This window comes from Physeter macrocephalus, chromosome 2 (genome assembly GCF_002837175.3).
Source record: "Physeter macrocephalus isolate SW-GA chromosome 2, ASM283717v5, whole genome shotgun sequence".
NCBI classification, from domain to species: Eukaryota; Metazoa; Chordata; class Mammalia; order Artiodactyla; family Physeteridae; genus Physeter; species Physeter macrocephalus.
In genome coordinates this window covers 100,716,206-100,736,941 of record NC_041215.1, presented here as the reverse complement: position 1 = coordinate 100,736,941, position 20,736 = coordinate 100,716,206, and the positions used below count along the sequence as shown (strand labels likewise).

General features: G+C 36.2%; 1 protein-coding gene across 2 annotated transcripts in view; it reads left to right on the top strand.

Moving 5' to 3' along the window:
* The window catches only part of GTF3C3 (general transcription factor IIIC subunit 3), a 31,074-nt gene extending 11,272 nt beyond the window's left edge, over positions 1-19,802 (top strand). Inside the window, exons 7-18 of one of the 2 annotated variants that reach the window (XM_007116330.4) lie at positions 642-789; positions 1,331-1,430; positions 2,448-2,551; positions 3,515-3,686; positions 6,162-6,364; positions 6,706-6,807; positions 7,468-7,603; positions 9,759-9,996; positions 10,577-10,767; positions 15,030-15,154; positions 16,892-17,044; positions 18,440-19,802. In XM_007116330.4, the coding sequence (XP_007116392.2) occupies positions 642-789; positions 1,331-1,430; positions 2,448-2,551; positions 3,515-3,686; positions 6,162-6,364; positions 6,706-6,807; positions 7,468-7,603; positions 9,759-9,996; positions 10,577-10,767; positions 15,030-15,154; positions 16,892-17,044; positions 18,440-18,562 (1,795 nt within the window). In that variant the 3' untranslated portion in view covers positions 18,563-19,802. Of the gene's footprint in view, positions 1-641; positions 790-1,330; positions 1,431-2,447; positions 2,552-3,514; positions 3,687-6,161; positions 6,365-6,705; positions 6,808-7,467; positions 7,604-9,758; positions 9,997-10,576; positions 10,768-11,118; positions 11,292-15,029; positions 15,155-16,891; positions 17,045-18,439 lie in introns of those variants that run through there. The other variant, XM_055089218.1, reaches the window with a different exon arrangement.
* The last annotated feature ends 934 nt before the right edge of the window (positions 19,803-20,736 follow it).

Genomic DNA, 20,736 nt, shown 5'->3' with positions numbered 1-20,736 from the left:
TGGATCAGAATATGCCTTTTTATAAGATTCCCAGTTGACTTGTGTGCACATTCAAGTTTGAGAAGTCCTGGACTGGTAACTGTAGTAAGATTGCTGACCAGCACCATGGGCCCACTTGAGGCTAGTGGTCATTAATTCAGAGTTTAGTGAGCATGGGCAGCTGGGCAGCCTGTGGTGGAGGCATATTTGGATTAACCGGTGTTGGAGTTTTATCAGATGATTTTGATAAAGGGAGAGAAGGGCAGGAGAAATGAGGTGTGCAATGGAGTAATTATAATGTTGGATCACAGAGAAGGAGGAAACTGAGGACAGGAAGGGTGCAGAGACAGTAAAAAAGTGGTAGGATCAATGCTTTGTAGATCCCATTGAGGTAGGAACGTCATTGGTATTGCATTACAGAGGAAGTGAGCTAGAATGATATGAAGTAGCTCTGGGAGACTGAGATGCTTAATGTTATGTATGACATTACACATTTTTCTCTGGATCAGCTCTGATTATGATTTTAAAGAAGAGTTTTTTTCCTCCTCCCAAACTTTAAGAAGATGATAATCATAGTTAATAGTTAGAGGGTCTGTGTAAGAAAATGAATTTTATAATCTGAATTAAATAAGCACTCATCCATTTTGCCATTAATTTTTTAGGAGTTACTATGAAGCCAATGATGTTATTTCAGCTATTAACATAATTGAAGAAGCTTTCTCAAAGCACCAGGGCCTAGTCTCCATGGAAGATATTAACATTGCAGCTGAACTATACATTTCTAATAAACAATATGACAGAGCTTTGGAGGTAGGAACACTTATGTGTTTCTCTGTTAGGTTTTGAACACGTTTCTGTGTTCTAGAAATTCTTACAAATTGACAATTCCCATTTTAGTTATATATATTAAATTACTTATATTTAAAATTATATATTTAAAGTCTGTATGGACACATTTAGATTTTATAATAGTCCCGTATGAAATATAAAATGTAGTTACCATATAATAAAAGCTATTGCTGTTATCACAGGTGCTAGATATGTCTGTCCTTCAGGGTAGCAGGACTCAGCAGCCAGACTAATTGCTATGATTCATTTCTTAATCTGTTGGGAAAATTAGATTGGTTTGATATACAGAAATTACGTATTTTCAGTTAAGCATTAGTTAATATGACATAAAAATGTTAATGTATCACAGTGGTTCCCTATTTTAAAGAGACATACTGTTGCTTTTTATAGCTTATTTATGTTTTGTAAGGATTATTTGAATTAACTACAAATCTTTGCATTGTGAAAAGCTTTTTCATACATACCTATCGTATTATTTCCTTTTCTTCCCCCATTCTTTTAGGTAATTACAGATTTTTCTGGAATTGTGCTAGAAAAAAAAACTACAGAAGAAGGCACTTCAGAAGAGAATAAAAGTTGTAGTTTCCTCTGCATAGGAGAGTGTGCGTAATCCTCTCTTGTTCATAATGTGGCATTTTGAAATTGATAGTTAGTGTTCTCATAACAAGTTTTCCCAAGGAGCATTTTTTCGTAACAGAGATTCCATATCTTTTTCTTGTGAGTATTCACTCACAGGTAATCTTTTTTTTTAAAAAAAAAGTGTTTTCAGGGGCTTCCCTGGTGGCTCAGTGGGTGAGAGTCCGCCTGCTGATGCAGGGGACACGGGTTCGTGCCCCGGTCCGGGAAGATCCCACATGCCGCGGAGTGGCTAGGCCCCTGAGCCATGGCTGCTGAGCCTGCGCGACGGTAGAGGCCACAACAGTGAGAGGCCCGCGTACCGCAAAAAAAAAACAAAAAACAACAACAACAGTGTTTTCGGTCCCTTTTATTTCTCAGTGCATCCATTTGAACTTGGCATTTGTCATTGACCCAGGGTCTTGATAGTGCTATGTGAAAAAAGAAGGAATTACCGAGCAACTTATCAAAAACCTTTAGAACTGAAGCAGTTTACTTTTCAAAAAGGGCTTAAAATGCTCTCTACTAATTTATTTCAAACTTAAGCATTGAAAAAATTCTACTTGAAACATAAGCATGCACATAAAATGCTACTTCAGACTTAAGCACACTATTTTACTTTATCCCTTTCTCAGCCTCTTTGTAGTGAAGACTAAAAAGAGGCTTTTGGATTCAAGAAGAAAAAGAAAGTTCATGTATCCGTATTTGTCACTTTTGTTTTTTAGTTCTTTGTAGTTTTGAAAGAAGGTGTGGGAGTTTATGTAGGTTTTCAGTAAGTGGTCAAGGTATTAGGAAAAGAATAGGAAGGATAATTGCTACCAAAGGACAGACCGAAAGAGGTGTAAGAACCTAGAACTAGAGTTGGCCAAACTTAGAATTGACTGTAGAATCATTTGCTTTGAGTGAAGTGAATGAGATCTTGCACAGAAGGTATAGTTTGCTTCATTTGCCCCACTTTCTAAGATTACATATAGGAACTTTTTGTCTGTCTGTCTAATCCACAGCTGGTGAGAATGTTTCCTGCACTATACCGGATGGTGTGCCAATAGATATCACAGTGAAGTTGATGGTCTGCCTTGTACATCTCAACATCCTTGAACCACTTAATGTAAGTAACATTAAGATTTGTACTTAAGATACTTTAGATCAAAAATCTACAATGTTTAGATAACAAGAAATTTTAAGTTGACCCTAGATTTCATATTAATAACCAGGAAGTCACAGTAAACATCAGATTATTTTGTGTGAATGTCTTTTAAAAGCTAAGTGTTTGGAAATGGGCTTATGATAATTTGTTTTTCTTTTAAAATGAGAATAATCCAGAGATCAGAATGTGAGATTGGGCCTTTTAGACAATTGGCAGTTTCTGACAGCTGTTCTCTTTTGCCGACTTTGGACTAAGTATTTCATTGAATAAAAAAATGTATTGGGCATCTACTTTGCAGACCTTAGGATAAAGTATTGAATATAATATACAAATCCCTGTCCTCATGGATCTTTTGTTTTAATGGGGTTAGATAATAAATAAAATAAATACATAAAATATAGGATGTTAGTTGGTGATCAGTGCTCTGGAGAAAAATCAGAGAAGAATAGGGAATACTGGGGGTGGGAGGAGTTACAATTGTATTAAATTGGTCAAGAAAAGCCTCCTCCGAAGAGTGACATTTGAATAATGATGTGAAGGAAGTGACGAAGTAAGCCAGGCAGGTACCAGAGGGAACAGCTTTCCAGAAAATCAGCAGACACAGAGGCCCTGAGGCCTGGGCATTATTGACTTGCCGGAGGAAGAGCACAGCAGGTCAGTGTTGCCCTAGTTCCTGCAATGCCTGCCTTGTAACAGGCCTTCGGAAGCAGTATGCTGAATGAGTGAATGACGGCAGTATGAATTCTTTTTAACAGAGACTCAGAAATGAATTTAAAAAGTGATTATTTAAAGCTGTTTTTATTAAGCCTCTCTTCTCTTAGATTTACCTCAGATAACTTTGTATATGTTAAAAAGAGAAATATAAGTAGATGAGTGTATTTGTAATGACTGTTTGACTTCCGGCTGTTAATTGTTGGAGTCTAGCCTCTCTTGACAACACTCGTGGAACAGAATCCCGAAGACATGGGAGACCTCTATCTCGATGTTGCTGAAGCTTTTCTGGATGTTGGTGAATATAATTCTGCACTTCCCCTCCTTAGTGCGCTAGTCTGCTCTGAAAGATACAACCTCGCAGTGGTTTGGCTTCGGCATGCAGGTAATACTTTTTTGTAGGAAGGAGAAGTTTTAATCACATAAGCAGGCAAGAACTTATTTCCCCAAGATGGTAATAATTATTATAAAACATTAATGTCTTAGTGAAAGTATTTCTGGTTTCAGGGCAGTTTTTTGAAAGTCAGTGTTTTAAGCTGTCTTGGTTTACCGCTAAGTGATTTTCCCTCACTAATGCATTGGAGGAATGATTCACTTAATGGTACCAGAGTGAAGTAGAAAGACTAACATATCCCTGTTAAAAATACCTTAAATACCTGTCTTTTACCTGTCTTAACCACAGGCTCTGGTTTCTAGTAATAGATTGTCAGACTTGGGAAGCAATCTAATTTTTGAAGAGCTTTTAAGGATTTATATTTAATGTTATTTTGAGGAAAATGTTAATATATTTTCAGTGTTCCTTGAGCTGAAAATATGCTCAAGATTGGATTTTACATATCATTTTATTTCATTGCATCTAAATCCACAATAATCTGAAATAAATCATTTAGAGTAGGAAAAGCAGCTTGGGAAAAACAACCAAATCTCTTACAGAAATGTGTGAAAGCCAAAAATATTCTCATAGGATTTCCTATTGAATCAACATAAGAGATGCATTAAAGTTTGAATAGTCTTTGTTTCCAATATTGCATGATGGCAGAAAGTTTTAATATTTTCTTAAAATATTACATAGTGGTAGAAAATCCTCTATAACTGGAGTAGCATTGGTTGATATTCTGGGATATTTTGACACATATCACAGATATGAAATGGCAAAGAGAGCACTTAATGATTAAGATAGCACGTTACTATTTGGATGAGTGAACATGAATACAAATGTAATACCATCATAAAAAGTTACGTTATTTGTAGGTTTTGAATTTTAAAGACATGAGCTGGGAATTGAAGTTTTTATTGCCTTCCATAAGGCTGTGGTATTTAAACTTCTCCTGTTACTAACAGTAGACATTTTAAAATCCTCTTTAATTATGATCATGATACTGATAAATGCTTTTTCCATCTTGAGCCTGTGTAGCTTGAGATGAGTGGAAGGTAAAACCTCAGAATCATCTAAAAATCATAAAGAAATTTGGAACAGGAGATAAGAAAGATCATTAGAGGAATTTAATGCTTGTAGCATAACAAAATATCTTTTAAAGTGAGAAGTGAAAAATTATGAGAAATTCCATCACGATGATCCATCCACATTTAGTAGTCTTCCTTTATTACCAAAGTTTAACCTAAAGATAGTGATCAGGAGATATTTGAGAAATCTGAGATTTGAGAAAACAATTGGAGGCAAAATACCATCAGGAGATCATTGCAGTGAAAAGGAAAGAGGTGAAAGGGCTTAGATTAGTGAGTGCTGTGGCTATTAGGGTGGAAAGAAGAAATGCTTACCAGGAATTCATCTTCAAGTTCAAATGATAGGACTTAATGATTGATTGGCATAAAGTGTGAGGAATAAGGCCCAGTAGCCTCACTTCTGAGAACTTATCCTGAGGAAATAATTGAGTGAGGTGGTTTATATTGGAGATCACAAAACTCAGGAGCCTGGCAGGTAGCAAAAGTGAATAAAGTGGGTAAGTGAGAGGCCCAGGGCAGGGTGAGAACTGGAGACGCCTGTCTAAAGGGTGCTGCTGTTTCTCAGCATGGCTGATGCACCAAGTGGGAATGAAGGGACTCGCTGTTGCCAAATCCAGATTTTTCAAAATAATCCAGTAACTTGGATTTCATAAAAAATCCTAGCTTTTAAGAATGTAGGGCTTTCCTGGTGGCGCAGTGGTTGAGAGTCCACCTGCCGATGCAGGGGACACGGGTTCGTGCCCCGGTCTGGGAAGATCCCACATGCCGCGGAGCGGATGGGCCCGTGAGCCATGGCAGCTGAACCTGCACATCCGGAGCCTGTGCTCCGCGACAGGAGAGGCCACAACAGTGAGAGACCCGCATACCACAAAAAAAAAAAAAGAATGTAGACAATTCACTGTTTTTAACAGCACTGTGGCCTAACAAAGCATATCTGTAGGTTAAACTGGTCTGCCAATTTGTGAACTCTGGCTTATATACATGAAGATATTTACTGTGGTGTTATTTATTAAAGTAAAAATTTGGGAATAACCTAAATGTCAAATAATATGGTTAAGTAAATAAGCAATTTAATTGAATATTATAATCAGTCAGAATACCAATGAAGGCATGGGAAAATGTTGAAAGCATAATAGTAAGTGAATAAAGCAGAATACCAAATTATGTATATGTGTGTGTGTGTGTATGTATATATATATATATACTGATTACATTCTTGTAGCATAGAATAGAGATTAGAAGGGATAATTGTTTTAAAGTACTGGAAATATGCATATATTTTCTTTCTTGTTATAATTTGTTTGTATTGCTATAATTTCTTTTAAAATGGAAAATAATTTTGGCCCACTTACAAATCTGTAGTTCGTATTAATGCTTTATTTTAACATCATTTTAGAATGCTTAAAGGCCTTAGGCTATATGGAGCGTGCTGCCGAAAGCTATGGCAAAGTGGTTGATCTGGCCCCCCTCCATTTGGATGCAAGAATTTCACTTTCCACCCTTCAGCAGCAGCTGGGCCGTCCTGAGAAAGCTCTGGAAGCTCTGGAACCAATGTATGATCCTGATACTTTAGCACAAGATGCAAACGCGGCACAGCAGGTAGGCCATGTAACATAGAAGTTTTTCTTGGTGTATTATGTTTTATAACTTTCTCCTTGGTTAAGGATGTCCCTACAGCTTATATCCAAGTTTTATTTTAGTGTATTAAATTCAGTGGTTTTGAAAAAGTGATATTGAGTCTTAAGTTACAGCAACTTAACATTGTAATTGTTAATGTTATAATTTATAGTTTCTAAAACATTGGATTTTAATTATTGTGAGAGATCATAAAGCAAATGTTCTTAAGGTTTGGTTTCTAAGACAAAACTTTTCTATGCAAACAAAACAATTTACAACAAATGAATCTTGTCGCACTTATTATCATGTGCTTATTTACTTAGGAACTGAAGTTGCTGCTTCAACGTTCTACTCTATTGTTTTCACAAGGCAAAATGTATGGTTATGTGGATACCTTGCTTACCATGTTAGCCATGCTTTTAAGGGTAAGTAATGATCTTTATATTAGCCTTGTTCACTTTTTAAATGTTTAGAATTTGGTTTAAACGTAGATTATAGCCATTTTGTAACTCTTTTACTCTGTTAAACTCAAACTTTTTAAAGTGAAAGTCAGATAAAAGAAGACTTAGAGATTAATGGTATATAATTGAAAGTTCTACATGAAAGTGTAAACTTTACTGTAGATTGTACAATAAAATCTTCGCTAGTACATATTTAGAAAAATGAGAACCATCATGGTATCAGGTATTGGCTCTGTAGACACTGCTATGTGCCAAAATTGTTCACTTTGCAAAAATGTTTTCCAGATATGACATCCTTTCTGAGTCTGGCTTTTTTACAGGGAGGTGGCTGTGTGTGTGTGTGTGTGTGTGTGTGTGTGTGTGTGTGCGTGCGTGTGTGTGTGTGTTATAAACTTAATATGAATTGCTTTCTTTTTCCTTACTAAGGTGAGTAGTGTGACCCACATTCCTTTGTTAAGGAAAAAATAAGTCTATTCATTCTCTTCTAGGCGTTTATATACACAATGACTGGTCTTTTTTTTGCCTTACTAAAGAAGCTTTCAGGCACACCTGTGACACTTTTCCCATAGATTTTCTCTAAAAAATTATGTGACTGAAAAATCTCAATTATCATCTTTAATTCAGGTAGCAATGAATAGAGCCCAAGTCTGTTTGATATCTAGTTCCAAATCTGGAGAGAGGCATCTCTACCTTATTAAAGTGTCAAGAGACAAAATATCAGACAACAATGACCAAGAGTCAGCAAATTGTGATGCAAAAGGTAATTACCTTCATTTACTTTGTTGCACAAAACTTGGCTGAGTTGGAAAAAAAAAACTCATGAAGTAATACTTGACAATAATCTAATTGAAAATATATCCTTTTTGAATAAAATGATATTTTCTAATCTAGATCCCTAAGGTAAAATAAACTTTTGGTGTTTTTAAAAAAGAAAGAAAGGCTATACGTAAATACTTCAGTTTAAAAAAAATTAAAAGGCAGGTATCTGCTTAGATCCTTCTGTGAAAAAACTAAAACAATCTTTTTTTTTTTTATAAAGTCAACTTTTTTTTTTTTTGAGATGTTGGGGGTAGGAGTTTATTAATTAATTAATTAATTTTTGTTTTGTTGGGTCTTCGTTTCTGTGTGAGGGCTTTCTCTAGTTGTGGCAGGCGAGGGCCATCTTCATCGCGGTGCGTGGGCCTCTCACTATCGCGGCCTCTCTTGTTGAGGAGCACAGGCTCCAGACGTGCAGGCTCAGTAGTTGTGGCTCACGGGCCTAGTTGCTCCACGGCATGTGGGATCCTCCCAGACCAGGGCTCAAACCCGTGTCCCCTGCATTAGCAGGCAGATTCTCAACCACTGCGCCACCAGGGAAGCCCCTAAAACAATCTTTTAATTTTGACTTTTTAAGAGGAAAATATACCCTATTTAAAGAAATTTGTGATTAGATGATAATACAGATTGCTTTATTTGTCTAGTCACTTCAATTACATATATTCCATTCTCTGTTAAACTTATTTTTGACAAATGTAGCAATAGTCATAAAAAGTCTGAAAATAAGTTGCTTTGGCCCAATCTCAAGTCATGTGACTTTGCAAGCCATCTATTTTTAGCTGAAAAAGGATCAAGTATGTTAGGTGAGGTTATTACTCAGAGAACTTTGGAAGAGACCTAGGCTATAAACTAGAGATATCAATCTGGCAGAAAATTTTTTCATTGTTAATCAGGTCCACAGGTACTAATTAAATCATTGTTACAGACATGGCAGTGTGCAGTGGACAGGGTTTTGGAATCCAGAAGAGCTGAATCTCTGTTAAGCACAATATAAGGACATAAGATGTCATGGGGGAAGAGAGTCAGAGGATAGGAGTGTGGGCTCAACTGCTCACAATCTAGCCTCAGAGCCCTGCCATCTCTCCAGTTTATTGATTCTGGGCTTATCCCAGTGGCTTCTGCCTCTGCACACATTATTTTGGACTATGTTTCCTTAACATATTTTTCTCTGTATCTGATCCTGGCTGTTTTCTCTTTTCAGTATTTCCTCATTTCAGGTCCATTGTTGGTTTTTCTTAAGTTCATAAGGTTTTTGTTTTGTCAGTTAGTTTCATCATGGTGGGGATCACATTATACCAGTGCATCATGGTGGGATTATCTAGGGCTCTTTATGTTACGTGTATCTTTTTACTGATTTTTTTTCACTCAACATTTTCTCATGTTCTATTCTCTTTGTAGCTATTATATTTAAGGAGTGTGTAATATTCCATTGGATAGCAGTTCCATAATTTAATCATTCCCATATTATTTTTTGATTATATGGTTGCTTTTGATAATTTTCTTTTCTAGGTAACAGCGTAGTGAGCATCCTCATGCCTATAGATTTATCCATATTTCTGACTAGTTGTTTAGGATAGATTCCCAGGAAGAGAATTACTGGATCAAAGACAGTAAAAAAATTGTATGGCTTTTGGTATTTTTCAAGGGCTATAAAGGGAGGTTTCTTACAGACAAATAAGGAAGAGAAGATTTGTTAAGTATGAATTTGAAGTCCTTTGCTTAGCAAATATTTGAATGCCTTGTAGGTGCAGAATCCCATATCTGACCTCAATCATGGAAAGCACACTCGCCCTGAAGGAGCATATATTCTAGCTAGCACTGAGAAACAAAAATGAAGTAGCTGGACTTTACAATCAGAAATGAGAATTACCTAGGGCTGCAGGTTGTTAGGCAGGCGGAGCAGAAGGGGGGTCATGTTAAGGGAGTGGAAACAAGCAGCTCCTTCCTCATCATTGTCAGAAGAATGTTGGCAAGAATTCAGTCCCATAGGGCCATGGTTATTAAATTTAAGCATAAAATTGATCATGTGAATTTTCTTTCTAATACTCCTATTTCTGGAAGTGCAGTGTCCTAACTGATTTTCATTGGTCTCATTTTAGCAATATTTGCTGTACTCACGAGTGTTTTGACAAAAGATGACTGGTGGAACCTTCTTTTGAAGGCCATATACTCCTTATGTGACCTATCCCGATTTCAGGAGGCTGAGTTACTTGTGGATTCTTCATTGGAATATTACTCATTTTATGAGGACAGGCCAAAACGCAAAGAGCTAGAATACTTTGGTCTCTCTGCTGCAATTCTGGACAAAAATTTCAGAAAGGCATATAACTATATCAGGTGATTTTCCAATAAGTCATTTTAATTAGATTCTTTGATGGAGCATGTATATTTACTTTGACGTAGTTTCTCATGTCCAAGATTTAATAAGCTGTGTAATTTTAACTCTCTTGTCACTTACAGATTAATTTGTTCATTGGTGATTCTCAGAAGCAGTATATGAGAGCATGCACTCCCATTTACTTAACCTCTTGTGCCTCAGTCTCCCCATTTATTGTGATAAAACAGGCATCATAATATTACCACCTTATAGGATTACTGTGAGAGTTAAGTGAGTTGTCGTATGTAACACCTTTTAACAATGTCTGATATACATTATTATTATGCAGTGTTCATTGTTCTGCAGCTATGAGAGTGGGCTGGGAGAGAAGAGGTGAAACTTAAACCTCTTGATTCTGTTTTGTGGTTTAAAAGTTTTGTTGAAAAGCAGAAACAAGATGTAGAAGCACTACATCCCCCTTGTTGGGGGTGGTGCATTTCAGTGTTGGTGGGACAGCACTGAAAGGTTTCAATCTTAAAAATCAGGAAGATTTTTCTTTTTACATTATTTTTTACCCTCACCCTCTTTCTGCAATTTTAGGATAATGGTAATGGAAAATGTCAATAAACCCCAGCTCTGGAACATTTTCAATCAAGTTACCATGCATTCCCAAGATGTACGACATCACCGCTTTTGTCTCCGTTTAATGCTGAAAAACCCAGATAATCATGCCCTGTGTGTCTTGAATGGACACAATGCATTCGTATCTGGTAGTTTTAAGCATGCACTTGGTGAGTGTCCTGGCATATGACTTTGTCTCCTTCCCTCTGCCTTGGTTTCTTTATCTCTGAAATGGACATAATAATTGGACCTACCTTGTAGATTATTGTGGAAATTAAATGAGTTAATATAGAGTACTTAAAATAATGCCTGGCACATACAGTAAGTGGCTATAAGTGTTCTCAGTAATTATAATAATTAATATTTATTTTTCTTATGATGCTTTGGTTTCAAAAGGTTAAAGTAGGTCTTTAAAGCAGAACTTTTTTTTTTTTTAATGGTTTTTTTTGTTTGTTTGTTTGTTTGTTTTTTGTGGTACGCGGGCCCCTCACTGTTGTGGCCTCTCCTGTTGCGGAGCACAGGCTCCAGATGCACAGGCTCAGTGGCCATGGCTCACGGACCCAGCCGCTCTGCAGCATGTGGGATCTTCCCAGACCGGGGCACAAACCCATGTCCCCTGCATCGGCAGGCGGACTCTCAACCACTGCACCACCAGGGAAGCCCTTTGAATGGTTTTTAAAATTTATCTATTTATTTATTTTGGCTGCGTTGGGTCTTCGTTGCTGCACGCGAGCTTTCTCTAGTTGCAGCAAACGGGGGCTACTCTTCGTTGCGGTGCTTGGGCTTCTCATTGCAGTGGCTTCTCTTTGTTGCGGAGCACAGGCTTCAGTAGTTGTGGGTCACAGGCTCTAGAGCACAGGCTCAGTAGTTGTGGGTCACGGGCTTAGTTGCTCTGCAGCACGTGGGATCTTCCCGGACCAGGACTCAAGCCTGTGTCCTCTGCATTAGCAGGTGGATTCTGACCCACTGCGCCACCAGGGAAGTCCGAAAGTAGGACTCTAAAGCTCAACAACTCTCCCTGCTGAGGCTTGTTCATTCTCAAAATAATTTTCATTAATTATGGATGCTTTGCTACCTGATTTTAACTTTCTATAGTAACAAAGAGGGACTTAAGATTTGCTGATAGTTCATTCTTTTAGGACTGTGGTCCTGAACCTTTTTGGCACCAGGGACCAGTTTCATAGAAGACAATTTTTCCACAGACCAGGGGTGGGGTGGGGTGGAGGGGGGGTGGGGGTGGGGATGGTTTGGGGATGATTCCAGCACATTACATTTACTGTGCACTTTATTTCTATCATTATTACATTGTGATGTATAATGAAATAATTATACAAATCACCATAATGCAGAATCAGTGGGAACCCTTAGCTTGTTTTTGCTTGCCACTCACTGATAGAGTTTTGATATGAGTCTGCATCAGTTGGTCTCTGTGCATTCAAAGCTCTCTGCTAATGATAAACTGTATTTGCAGCTGCTCCCCAGCACTAGCATCACCACCTCAGCTCCAACTCAGATCATCAGCGATTATATTCTCATAAGGAGCATGCAACCTAGACCCCTCGCATGCACAGTTCACAGTAGGGTTCGCGCTCCTATGAGAATCTAATGCTGCCACTGATTTGACAGGAGACGGAGCTCAGGCAGCAATGGGAGCGATGGGGAGCGGCTGTAAATACAGATGAAGCTTCACTTGCTCGCCTGCCGCTCACCTCCTGCTTTGTGGCCCGGGTCCTAACAGGCCATGGATGGGTTGGGGATGCCTGCTTTAGGAGACAAGTCTTTTTTTTTTTTTTTTTTTGCCTTATTTATTTATTTACTTACTTATTTACATATACATATATCTCTTCTTTTTCAAATTTTTTTTTCCGTTTAGGTTATTACAGAATATTTTTAAAAAATATTTCTTTGTTTTATTTATTTATTTTTCTTTTTTATTTTTTTGGCCGCATTCGGTCTTAGTTGCAGCACGCGGGCTCTTCGTTGTGGTGTGTGGGTTTCTCTCTAGTTGTGGTGCATGGGCTCCAGGGCATGTGGGCTCTGTAGTTTGTGGCACACAGGTTCTCTCGTTGAGGTGTGCGAGCTCAGTGGTTGTGGCACGTGGGATTATTTGCCCCGCAGCATGTGTGGGATCTTAGTTCCCTGACCAGGGATTGAACCCACATTCCCTGCATTGGAAGGCGGATTCTTTACCACTGGACCACCAGGGAAGTCCCCTATTACAGAATATTGAGTAGAGTTCCCTGTGCTATACAGTAGATCCATGTTGGGTATCTATTTCAAATATAGTAGTGTGTATATGTCAATCCCAAAGTCTCAATTTCTGCTTTGGTAACCATAAGTTTGTTTTCAAAGTCTGTGAGTCTGTTTCTGTTTTGTAAATACGTTCATTTGTATCTTTTTTATTTTTTTAGATTCTACATATTAGCAATATCATATGATATTTGTCTTTCTGTGTCTGACTTAGTATGATAATCTCTAGGTCCATCCATGTTGGTGCAAATGGCATTATTTCATTCTTTTAAAGGCTGAGTAATATTCCATTGATACGTACCAAATCTTTATCCATTCATCTGTCAATGGACATTCAGGTTGCTTCCGTGTCTTGGCTATTGTAAACAGCGCTGCAGTGAACATTAGGGTGCTTGTATCTTTCCAAACATGGTTTTCTCCAGATATGTGCCCAGGAGTGGGATTGCTGGATCATATGGTAGTTCTATTTTTAGTTTTTTAAGGAATCTCCATATTGTTCTACATAGTGGCTGCACCAATTTACATTCCCACCAGCAGTGTAGGAGGGTTCCCTTTTCTCCACACCCTCTTCAGCATTTATTGTTTGTAGACTTTTTTGATGATGGCCATTCTGACTGGTGGGAGACAAGTCTTTATATTAAGATTTATTTACATAGCTCTTACTAATTCTAATTAAACTCAGGGAAAATTTAATCATTTATAGGAAATTTCTGTAATAAGGAATCAGGAGCAAACAAGTAGAAAAATACCTAACCAAAAGTTTAGGTGAGACATGTATCTCCTGCTGCCTGAAAGCTAGTGTTGCCAAGTTCACTTCTGAATATACTGTGATTTTGGCTGTTTAATACTTTCATGTTTCTTTGTGTATGGCTGCTGTTTTTATAGTTGTTCAGCCAGTAATCTTAAACATCAGACACTGAAACTTTCCTTCATTGTGTATGCTTTTTTGGAATTGTTAGTTTAATATTAAGAAAATATAAAATAGAGATTTTATTTTATTTTCCTATATTTAGAAACTTTTGCACTACACAAAACTAGAAAGTCAAAACAGCAGGCTACCATCTGTGCTGCTAAAGAGATTTTACAGTGCTGTTCCTTCTGGAATAGAAGTTTTCTTATCTATATGATAAATTAGAGATCATACCTTTATAAGAAAAATGTGCTTAAATTCCTCTATCTCATACAGTTAGGCATTTGTATGAGACAATTACATATATAGAATACATGGAATTCACAAAACCATGAATTCTTATTTTATTATTAGATACATTTAGCTCTTCTCAGGAAAAACAAAGTAGTTGCTACCTTTGGGAAAATAATACCCATAACCTAAAAAACAAAACAAAACTATGTTTCTTTTTCTCACCTCCATGATCCATCACATTTGAATTTATAAGATAGGTCTCAATTAATTTTATGAAAGAATTCACCAAAATACACATTCCCCCATTGGCTTTTAAAAAGATTTAAGGTCATAAGATATATTTATGATCACAATTGATACATTGTTTATTTTGGAAGTACTATTCTACATGGAAGTGTCTAACTGTACCTTAAAAAAGTTACTTTTATACTCATATTTAATCTTCATGGTCAGGATATGTTCATGGGTAAATCCTTCTAATTTTGTTGTATGTTATATATTATTTTAAAATTCAAATTAATGTGCACCTGGTTGATATTTTTTAATTTTTATTTATTTATTTACTTATTTTTGCCCGTGTTGGGTCTTTGTTGCTGCGCGCAGGCTTTCTCTAGTTGCGGTGAGCAGGAGCTGCTCTTCATTGCAGTGTGTGGGCTTCTTATTGCGGTGGCTTCTCTTTTTTGTTGAGCATGGGATCTAGGTGCACAGGCTTCAGTAGTTGTGGCACACGGGCTCAGTAGTTGTGGCTCACGGGGTCTAGAGCACAGGCTCAGTAGTTATGGCGCACGGGCCTAGTTGCTCCGCCACATGCGGGATCTACCCGGACCAGGGCTCGAATCCATGTCCCCTGCATTGGCAGGCAGATTCTTAACCACTGTGCCACCAGGGAAGTCCCTGGTTGATATTTTAGAATGTACTCCTTGCATATGTTAAAGTAACAGTAATGTTTGTTTACCTTAAAATATATTAGAGTAAGTGTTGAAGAAATAAGGAACTATGTTTTTGTCCCACCATCTGACATCACTGTTCATTTTTCAGGACAGTATGTGCAAGCCTTTCGCACCCATCCCCATGAACCTCTCTATAGCCTCTGTATAGGCCTAACCTTTATTCACATGGCATCTCAGAAGTATGTATTAAGGAGACATGCTCTTATTGTGCAGGTAATTCATTTGGATTCCTCATTACTTGATTTTATGTTCTTTAAAAATGAATATACTTAATGCTTTTGTGACTCTGCTTCAAAAGTAGTACCTGCTTAGCGCACATGTTGGGAGTACCCAACATCTTCCTATGTTCAGCACTCATGGACCAACATCTACGGATACTCCCGGCTAAGACTTATGCAACCATGTAGAAAAGGATGTGCAGCCAGATCATAAACGAAGAAGACACAGGCAGAATCTTAAGGAATCCTGTGCAGACTTCCTTATATTCTGGAGCCTCAGAGGCTTCCAGCCTTCTAGGTCCTTAAGATTTTTAAATTAATTTTAAAAATATAATAATATATACATACAATAATGTATGAATACGTCCCTGTGTGACTGTTTCCTTACATCATCACAATTTGCTCTTTTAAAGTCTTCTTAGTTTGTAAAGCAGTTTGAAATTACCTTTTTGTTTTCTTGTTTACTTTTTTACATAGCTTGTCTCCTCTAGTAAAAATATAAACTCCAAGAGATCAGAGATCTTGTCTGTCTTGTTCACCCCTGTATCCTCAGCACTTTTGCTTCTATTTCAGTTTTTATGTTTATATATTTGATGCATGTATATACCTGTTATTTAAGTAGTTAGGAAAGGAAAGAAAACGTTCTTTCTCAGATTTTTGTCTTTAAATTTCTCATTTTTAAATAAGAAGATAAGATATTTCTGAGATTGTTTGTCTGCTGTTACTTAACAGAGAACCATGTTTTTCATTGGAGTAGAGGTCATATTCATGTACTCAAATGGGTTCATTTATTGTGCAGAAAGTATGTTTTGTTTACTGAGCATAATTTTTATTCCTAGAATGCATTAATTCTAAAGAATTCCTTAATTTTTATTATTAATTTATGAAGGAAAATTTGTGACCATTTATTACATAGAAGATCACCCAGGAAATTGCATTTTATTTTCGGTACATACAAATTAGTTGACTTACTCTTAACTCAGGTAATATATTTATTTAATTACTTACATCAGATACTTGCACCTTTCAACTTGAAGCTTTCTGTGTGTGATAAAAGTTGAAGCTGCATTAAAGGGGAAAGTGAATACAAGAAGAAGTGAAGAAGCAAGTTGCTTTTTGGACACTGTGACACACAGGGAGCCTGCATCATTACAGTTAGGCACTGAAATAATCAGTTTCTCCATAAAACTATTGAGTCAGAAGTTTTCAGAGGGAAAAAAAAAGTTTTTTAAGGTTAAGTGGTTATTAAGGTTCTGAGAGGTATATAAAAGGTACCATTTACCCAGAAATGTTAGATATGCTCAAGTGAGTTTGCTCATGAGGATGAAACTTTCTGAATTGTCATTATAAGGGCTTGGATTTTATATTTTGGTCAAGCTTTTAGACATGTATCTCAAACCTAAAATTTTACTGGCCTCTAATGCCACAAAAGCCAACTTGAAACCATAAAAATATATATTCTGTGTGCTTATAGATTACAGATTTTTAACAGCTAGTTGTAACATTTGGCTTTGTTTTCTATGAATTCTTTTGTCTTTAGTTTAAAAAAAAAATCTCTCTTTTACACCTTCAGAAGAGATATTGACTATATTGTGATATGACACTACACCACAGGCATATATTCTTTTAGGGTGGCACTGTCTTTTTGAAAAAAAATATTTGTATTCCTGCACCTGGCACATACTGTCAAATGAGTGAACTATTGAATTATTTATCTTTTTATTTTTGGTAGGGCTTTTCCTTTCTTAATCGATACCTCAGTCTACGTGGGCCTTGCCAGGAATCATTCTACAATTTGGGCCGTGGCCTTCACCAACTGGGGCTGATTCACCTTGCAATCCACTATTATCAGAAGGCCCTGGAGCTCCCTCCATTCGTGGTAGAGGTATTGCATGATTTACTCTAAAAACTGAGGAGTCACCTCATTTCATCTATAGATAAGCGCAGTTAGCTCAGTGTAGCGGTCCAGACAGTGAAATTAATTGTAGCTTATATATTAAAATATATTTTCCCCTTATTGAATGCACTTACTTAATTATGTTCAGCAACAAGTAATTCTTTGATATCCTGGCCTTAATGACCTGATTAGCAACCATGTGGCCATATTTGACTTCTGGTTATGACCATTTCAGTTATCCTAAGATAGCGCCTGTGGTTAACAGGTGTGAGATGGTAGACAGGAAGCCTGAATATTGAGTAATATAGCCATTATTCATTTCCAAGTTCAAAAGTGTAACTAACATACTTCTTTATAAAAATGAAAGACCAATATAAATGCAGTTTTAAGATAATGTAATACAGGGTGAAGTGTTGCCAATACTATGACAGTCTGTGTTTAAAGCCTGATTTTTAATTTCTGAAGGAAAGTATGTTTTCACTGTTAATTTTTTTAAGTTGTACTCATAATCCCCACATTCCCTCACAACTGTTTTCTATTACCCTTGCTCAACTTCAGCCGTTAAGCAAATGAATACATATTCTTACAGTTATGCTGATGAAATACATATACTTTTGTGTTCTTTATTTCATAAGTACTTTATGTATTGCTCCTTAAGCTTTATAGGTATCATTTTTAATTGTTGCAGATGTTTTGTCAGTTGACTACAAAATTTTGCATGGGGAAGATTAGGAACATAGATCTAATCTATTCCATTGAGTTCATTGCTTTGTTATTTAAGTAGAAAAAAAGGCAATAACACTCATAAGGTAATCATTATAATCAATTTGGTGTATGCCCTCCTAGACCTATTCTTTATATGCCTTTCTGTTATATAGTACAGGTATTTATTTCCCATCTGGTCATTTGTGTTATGATTTTTTTTTTGCATGCAGAAGTTTTACATTTTTTATGAAGTCATATCAGTCTTTCTCTTTATAGTTTCTACTTTTGCTGTTATACTTAGAAGGGCTTTTCCTACCCAAGATTATATTATTGTATTTTTCAACTGTATTTTTCTTTTATGGTTTCACTTTTTTACTCTTAAATCCTAATTCATCTACAGTTCATTCTGCCATGTCTTGCGGTTGAGACTTTTTTCTTTAACTTATTGGTTACACATTTAAAAATATTTGATGATACAGTTACTGTAACAATTAACTGAATCAGCATTACCTGATAAAAATTTAAATCCAAGGTATATGTCTAGTTTTATAAATTTTTTTTAGTATTATGAATTTTAATAGTTTTTTGAACACTTATAAAACTATTTATTTGCCATAAAATTGTCCTGGTTGTCAGTTTGAAATATAACTAACTCATTCATATATTTTTCCCCCCTAGGGTATGGAAGTTGACCAGTTAGACTTACGAAGAGATATTGCCTACAATTTGTCTCTCATATATCAGAACAGCGGGAATACTGGAATGGCTCAGAAGCTTTTATATACTTATTGTTCTATATAAAGCCCCTCAGCTGGGAAAGCAGCTTGGGCAGCTGCTGTGCATGGACCAGTATTTTCTGTCTCAGGGCTTATTATTAACCCCAAAATGGACATGATAATTTCAGAATTATCTGTGTATTTCATTTTTAATATATGATAACGATCTTTTGGTAGATATGCAAAATTATCATTCCTTCAAGAATTTTATATTGGTCTGTCATTTTCCCTTACCATTTTTTTGGTAAGTTGTCCCCAAAACTGAAATGGACAGTATTAGCCATTGAACCAGCATAGAGTTGAATACACTTCTTTTTCACACCATTTATTCATTTGTGTATTTAATACTGTATATTAAACACCTACTATGTACCAGGCACTGTGATAGGTGTTTGGAATACAGTAGTAAGAGAGATATTACCTCTCAATACAGTTCTTTAAATACAGACCTTGAGCATATATTTATTTGAAAGAAATGTTTGCTACATTTCTACATATATCATTGTTGTCAGTCATCCATTTCTTAGTGCCCTGTTACTATTGCCATTAGTTTTTCAAATACATAGAAAAGGAGGTTGCTTAGTAGAGGAAAGACAGATTGGGACTGTCATGTCAGCATAATTATGTAATTCACTTAGTTCCTTGCATACTTATTTTAAATGGTTATGTGGTAGGAAGACAAGTAATGGAGCTAATCTTTTACTTTTCACCTGCATGTATCTTAGCCATAAAGTCTGAGGGCTGGGAGGCTGGGCTTAATTCATAGCAAACTGCTCTGAGGCAAATAAAAAAATGCATTATCAATGTTTGTCTTTCTGACCAAAAAAAAAAGAAAAAAAGAAAAGGTGACTAGGTTCAATAGCCATGACCTGGTTTCCATTTCAAGATCACTAGGAATGTAATAGGAAGACTGGGGAATTGTACGTATGGAATAAGGTGTTACTGATGAAGTCGAAACAGATAAAAACCTTTTACTTATCTCAAATATTACATATTCTTGAATCTAAGATAACAGTACTTGTTAGATATACTTGGTTTAATAAGAGCTTTTTAGAGTTTCTTTTTAGGGGGAAACAAATACTATAATAAATGTACATGTGGATTATAAGACCCAGTCCAACTGTGGGAGGAAAACAAGTATGAGACTTAGGATGAAAGAAGTACAGTGGGGGCTTTTTAGGAATTCTTACCACTGTTTACACTGTATACATAACTTTGTAGTTGAGAAGCAGAATGTGTATGTAATAAGTAAATGTATGGTGCACTCTGTATGTGTATACACATATGTATGTATGTGTATATATAGAATTTAAATAAACTTTATTTTTGTAATTAAAGTTAATTGTTTCATATGCTTATATATATTTTTTATTTCATGCCATTTGCAGGTAATGATAAAGCTGACTGTGATAGAGTGATCAGGTAGATTTGTGTCTTGGAATCCTGTGGAGTTGAGTACTCTGTGTTCAAAATTTCTCTCTTGAATTAAACTCACTGTGCTGTAACTCCAGGATCTGCTGAATAGCCTTGGAGGACACAATAAATCTCTCTAGCAGTCTTCTAAGAAAAAAAAGCTGATAATTGCATGAGTTTGTTTAACATTTAAAATCATAACTACCATTTGCTGAGTGTTTTTACTATGCTATTGTGTTCTAAGTACAGTGCAGGATATTTTAGATACATTAACTCTGATTCTGTCGGAGAATCACCTGCAAAGTAGGTGTTATTGTTGTTATTGTCATCCCCATCTTATTTATGAGAGATTAAATAGCATGTTCAGGATCACTAGGAAGCTACTCCTTGCTCAGAGATGTTCCTTTGGAGGAACATACTTGCTACAGTTCAGAGTAACAACATAAAAATGGAGCATAAATTTACTTTAGAAAGAAGAAGGAGATGAGCAGTTATTTTTTCTATCCTCCAGGCCTTCTGCCTATTTTTTTTAATTAAAAGTTTTTATTTTGTTTTTTCTATTTTTTTAATTTAATTTTTATTTTATAGTTGATCTACAATGTTGTGTTTTAGGTGTACAGCAAAGTGATTCAGTTATACATATACATATATCTATTCTTTTTCAGATTCTTTTCTCATATACGTTATTACAGAATATTGAGTACAGTTCTCTGTGCTATACAGTAGGTACTTGTTGGTTATCTATTTTATATATAGTAGTGTGTATATGTTAATCCCAACTTCCTA